Source organism: Diadema antillarum, unplaced genomic scaffold (genome assembly GCF_040938485.1).
Source record: "Diadema antillarum isolate AM-2024a unplaced genomic scaffold, OU_Dant_1.0 scf00000117, whole genome shotgun sequence".
Taxonomy (NCBI): Eukaryota; Metazoa; Echinodermata; class Echinoidea; order Diadematoida; family Diadematidae; genus Diadema; species Diadema antillarum.
Window position 1 is genome coordinate 1,661,514 of NW_027271006.1, and position 6,000 is coordinate 1,667,513.

Sequence of the window (6,000 nt, forward strand, 5' to 3'; positions counted from 1 at the left end):
GCATCTACCTGAATGTATGTGTTATATAAAAGGATGACCTATATATGCAAAGCTCAGAGGATTGCAAAAATGCGTCACGAATATGACATTACTAAATCATGTACGCTGCAAAATGGCTCATAAAGTCCCCATTTTTCAAAACACACCTGTAATGCTTTGAAGGCAGATAACCCAGGAGGACTGGTCTCCATATATTCCATTAGTGTGAGTCATCAAAAGCAAGCAGTAGTCTTAAGATTAGCAAACTTATCTGGTTTACTCTGATATGAGGCAAAAAGGATGGGGGGGGGGGAATAGTGTACATCACAGCATTAGCAGCAGCTGTTATAGTGTCTGCCCAAAATTTGCCTAGCAATCTATATAGCCAGTTATTATAGGTAAGAGAAATAAAAGAAGTGTGAGGCCCATTCACACTGATGGTGAGAAATTGAGATATCAAGATAATTTGAGACATCACTCTTGACAGTCAGAACGTCATCCAAAAATTGGCAGAAAAAGTACTGATAAAATTGCAATTTTTCTAACATGGTGTGACGTTCCCTGTCACAGTTTGCCTCAAGAACACTACTTGCAAAAAACTTGTAATATCTTTATATAACTATGACTCCATTATTGAAACCTACTTTTCACAGCCACTAGTTATCTGAAATTTAGGAATTTTCTTGAAGTTGTAACATCGCGATGTAGACACAATCAAGTCCTCCATACTGATGCTCAAAATATCAGTTTTGGGTTTGTTGTGAACTCAGCTTTTTAATGAACAGTATTTGGCAAGAGTTGCCAGCGTCACATGACGTAAAAGTCACATGATAATGAGAACTTTTTGAGATGTAGACAGGATGTCAGGTGACATCACCTGCAGACAGACATTAAAACAATCATAACTTCCTTCCAATTTGTCAACTCTCCCTAAAAACTTCAGCTCAAACTTTTCTCTTGTACCACCTGCTATCTACTGTAAAACAAGAAATATTCGCAGCATGAAATTCTCATGATTTTTGAGCCGACGGCTTTTCTCACAGCATGACACTTCAGCGAATTGCCACCGGCATTTGATGCATATAGTGTAGACAAGAACTTTCATGTGCATTCTAACTTCACGGATCTTGGCTCTTGTGAAATTCGCAAAATTTAAATATACGTGAAAATTTCTGGTTTTACAGCACTCTCTACAGTTGAATTGAATCATGATTAATATTCATGGGCTGCTGCAGAAGAAAGGAATGCTTGTGAGCAAGCTACCACAGGAACCAATGGACTGAAGTCTCCTCCAAGGGGAGAGGCAATGATGGTAAAGTGCCTTGCCTAGGGGCACAATTGCTGAGCACTGCAAGGGGACTTGAACCACTGACCTCATGATTGAATATCCATAGTCTTTTCCACTGAGCCACAGCCAGTTTTCTATTATGTCAATTTTCAAACTAGTTTTTCTGTGAGGATGAATATCTTAAGCATTCATCCAAAGTCTTTTTGTTTTGTTTCTGCTTTTTGTGAATAGGGAACTTATCTGAATCTCAGGTACATCTTGTACCTCCTAGCCAGCACACAAATGTTGGATAATGCTACTTCTAAATCATCATTATTGGATAAACTCCCATCAGAAAAAGAAAAATGATCTAGTAAGCAAAGTAGCACATTAAACTGCCAATAATACCATATAAATCATGTTTAGTCTCAAAAGCAAGGAGCTAGATAGCGAGGAGCAGTCACTTAATAAGGTTTTTGAAGAATGCAGTTTCATGGCAAATATTTATAGAGTCACAGAGGGTGAAGGACATAACCCTATAATCTGTTTGACCAGGGAAGTCATGGATGATCATGAAGCAAGTCACTACCCAAGGCTCTATGGATGGGTCAAGATCAGTTGGGGGGGGGGGGGGGGGGGGGAGGAGGGGGAAAACTTAACCCCTTTGAATGTTTTGGTCAGTGCCTTGAATTTGATATACAGCATAAGCGTTGGGTTTAATTGAGTGGGTGGTCTCCATGCATTTTTACCCCTAATTCATATGAAATTGCACCTCTATTACTTGATTACACAACAATTACTACAAAACAACACTCACGTGTGATTTTGCAAGGAGGAGATATACTTGCAAATATACAACCTAGATACATTTCTGTATCAAGACGTGAAGCACACTATTTTTAACTTTGGGAGTTTTGTGACACTTTCAACTCAACGATACATTACGATTTTCAGCAGACAATTCCTCTCACACATTTCGCTGGGAAAAATTTACATAGTCTAGACCTATATGAATTATAGCTATATGTAGGCCTATATGTTACACTTTTCTCCAAACACTTGTCAAAATGTTTGCTTTGCAGAGCACAAGATCCATTCATGGAGGAACACTCAAGCAGACTCAAAGTACCATTTTGCAGAGGATTAACGACCCGGTAGCAAGGAGATTCATGGATGGCTCAATTCACTTGCTGCTCACAGGGGTACATTCGAATACCACAAAGAGCACTGGTCAGTGAATGTGCATCGAAGATAACGTTCACCGGTAATGGTTGACTCCAGTCGAAATCCTTCGGCTGTGTGTGTACTTACACAGAGAGCAGTGATAAAGCTATACACAGTTTGTCACGGGGATTCTCAAATATATCCAAGCTGGGCCGGCCTTCCACTCCATGGTATCCCATACTGATGATGTTCTTTAACCCGTTAAAGACTAGTCCCGAGTAAACTTGGGCAGGAATCTATGAGATATGTGTGTTGTAGCAAAATCAGGCCATCCTCAATGGGTTAAGGAACAGGGGGAATTTGTGGAAATACTTAAAAGACAGAAATGACAAGCCAGAGTGCTATGAAATATCTTCAGCATTGATTCCATGGCAAGAAGGAAAAGGAAGCAGTACTGTACGAGCTGAAATTTTTGCGTACAGATATTTTCGCGAATTGCTACTTGGAGGACATTTTTGCGTGTTGTTAATTTCGCGGTTGCGAGGGTCTAACTGAACTTAGTTATTCGCGCGTTGTTATTTTCGCATGTTGTTATTTTCACGGTTTAAAGGCAATTCGGGAAATTTGCAAAAATAAAACAACCGCGAAAATTTCAGCGCGTACAGTATTTGGTAAGGTTGGTTAGACTTACCACCATAGTACATCCTCTCCTCTCCATCTGGCTCTGTGATGGGTGCCTCCATCCTGGAGGAAACCTTCTGGCAAAGGCTGTTGCCATGGTGATGGGGAGGAAGCTGATGGTGATGCTGGCCAGGGTTAGTAGTGTCGGTGGTGGTGGGGGACTCGCCCTCATCCCCTGTGGAGGATCCTGGTACCTCGCTCATCCTTAGCGTCTCGTTGGAGCTGTAGCCTCCGTTTCTTACACCGTATCTCTGTACCAATGCATAAAGCAGAATGATAGATGTTTAAAGTCTCACATACACCTGACCCCGTAGTACACACACATATTAGCATACAAAATACAAAATATACATATATGAATACACATATATATATATGAATATGTATATACTGTAAAAGTGGATATTTTCGCGCGACTTGACCGGGTAAGAAGAGTTTCGCGTGTTCTTAATTCCGCGGAATCGAGATATCACGCACAGGAGCATATGGCAAGCAAAAATATTCGCGTGCCGTTATTTTCGCGCTAGTTTCTGATTGCGCGAAATGCGCGAAAATTTCAACACGGCGAAAATTTCCGCTTTTACAGTATACTATTCTTTACATCAATAAACAAATTTGCCTGTGTTTTGATATTTTTGTTTTGATAATTGGGAAGCATCCTCCCCATATTTTTTCCAGAGTTTCGTCACAGCTTTTATATTATTTGTAAAATCACCAACAGAAAATTCCAAGGTACATGTATACCATATTTAGTTGCAGTTTAATATTTGAGTCATTTGAATCCATCTCAAAATGCCAGGATGGCATGAATCGCCCATAGAGACACATTTCTTATACTGATGGCTCCATCAGCCTTTCAGTGAATGGATAAAAGAACCACTCCATAATCCCATCACAACCACCACTTAAAAATACCACAGACACTTTATGTCGTATGGCTGCCAGTCGTAATGACAGAGTTATAAGGAGATGAAATCAGCTCAAAGTAAGAGGAATCGGTAAAGCTCCATCAATGCTAAGAGGACAATGGCGACCGGTCACTACAGCAACCACTGAACCAGCATGAGCTCCCTTTTTCTACATGTATGTTTCTCCTTTTTTCCCCCTTCTGCATGTCAGTGTATCTATCATCTCTTTCCCTCTCTCCTCCCCTCCTCCCCTCCACCCCTCCACCCCCTCTCTCCCTACCGCCCCCCCTTTCTCATGAATACAACACATACACACACACACACACACACACATACATACATACACACATACATACATACATACACAGTCACTATTCACCTGCTGTGAGGGGTCTTCCTCCTGTGAGGAGCTGCTACATGACGAGCGCGTCTGCTGCTGGCGCTGGGGATGCGGTTGCCGGTGGCGACGGGTGCGGTGCTGGTGGTGGTTGTGCTGGTGCTGGTGCTGGTTGTGCTGGTGCTGGTGCTTGTGTGTGCCAAACTGGCGACTCCCTTCCTCCCTCTGCTTCTCCTGGAGCTGGTCCTGCACTTGCTGATTGTAGATCTCCTGGGGTATAGGCTGGATAGAGTAGGCAAGGACGGAACCTCTAGCTGCCATAGGGGTGCAAAATTGTGCTCCTCGGGAAGAAAGTTTGGTCCCCAGTGCTTTCTTCACCACTTCCCTCTTATGCCCACTTTCTTGTGCAGGCTTTTCCAGTGATTCTGTTCCTTCTGATCAGTGAGTCCTTTTCATGCACAATAAGGAGTAGGCTATCCTGTCAAAACCTGCCAGGCAAAAAAAAAGAGAGAAAAATGAATCAAAATTGAAGTCAGCAAATCAATAAATGGTAATGGCCAGATACTCCATCAAAGAGAAAAGGAAATGAAGACAATTTTGCATTACAAAAGACAGAGCTCTACAAGATTTCACCAAATGAAGAGCAAAGTTCAACAAATATCAATGTTCATTCCATGATTACATCCCAACCATCCACTAACCAGATTTTTACCTAGTCGATACATGATAATTCAATGTTTCTTTCCTTCGGCAATGAACAAAATAAGCTAACAAAGAACAAACAAAGAAAGCAACAAAGAAAGCAACAAACCCAAAACACAAAAGAAGCATTACTCGAGAGAAGGAATGAGGAGCAAGTGCTATCAAAGGTGAAAAAGAAAAAACAGAGAGAGTCACCTCTCTGCCGGCTGAGGCACAGTTTGCTCTACAAGTCTGTGGCAGTGGGCAGGAAGAGGGCATGGCAAAAGGTCATTCAACTCCGCAGAGGACTGGCATGAAAACAATGGAATGGGCAAAAAACCCACAACCTGAACCTGTCTCAAGTCAAGACGGAGAGAGAACAGGAAACTCCAAAGCATGGTTTATTTCGTCTGCCAGGGCTTCTTGGTGCAAAGGATTAGGGAAACTACTGTGACCTTCCCCCCTAATCTCTCCCCCTTATCCCCTTAACAAGTCAGTTCAAACCTTGTTTTACTGGAGGACTACTGGTCCTTACCTTGCCTTGCATACCATAGGCCAGGGCAGATAGATGCCCAGAGGGGGTCGGTCAAGAGTTCCACTGCCCCGAAAACCTCAGCATTTGTTTTATTTCATTCATCACCACCACCATAACAAAGGAAACATAAATGTTGTGTTCTGTCCAAGACAATTGCTTTCTTTGCATGTTTTCATCTGGTCTAAAAAGACACTTGTTATGGTCTGATACTCAATGAAGTTGGTCACTAAACTGACCACCAGAGCAGGAAACAGACACAAAGGGAATGGTTGTAATTGACAGGTGGTTTGCTGCAACAGGTCTGATGGTTTCCTTTAACCCGTTGAGGAAGGACTGATTTTGCTATAACACACATTTCCCATAGACACCTGCCCAAGTATACTCAGGACTCATCCTCAACAGGTTAACTTAAAACTGACATGCAAAGGGGAAACAAAGGAATGATGTA

General features: G+C 42.0%; 1 protein-coding gene across 1 annotated transcript in view; it reads right to left on the minus strand.

The window, feature by feature from the left end:
- Positions 1-4,732, minus strand: part of LOC139719941 (teneurin-3-like) — a 48,953-nt gene extending 44,221 nt beyond the window's left edge. Inside the window, exons 1-2 of the mRNA XM_071631321.1 lie at positions 4,379-4,732; positions 3,102-3,342 (exon numbers count right to left, since the gene is read on the minus strand). Of these exons, the coding sequence (XP_071487422.1) occupies positions 3,102-3,342; positions 4,379-4,657 (520 nt within the window). The 5' untranslated portion in view covers positions 4,658-4,732. The remainder of the gene's footprint in view (positions 1-3,101; positions 3,343-4,378) is intronic.
- Between the last annotated feature and the right edge of the window lie 1,268 nt (positions 4,733-6,000).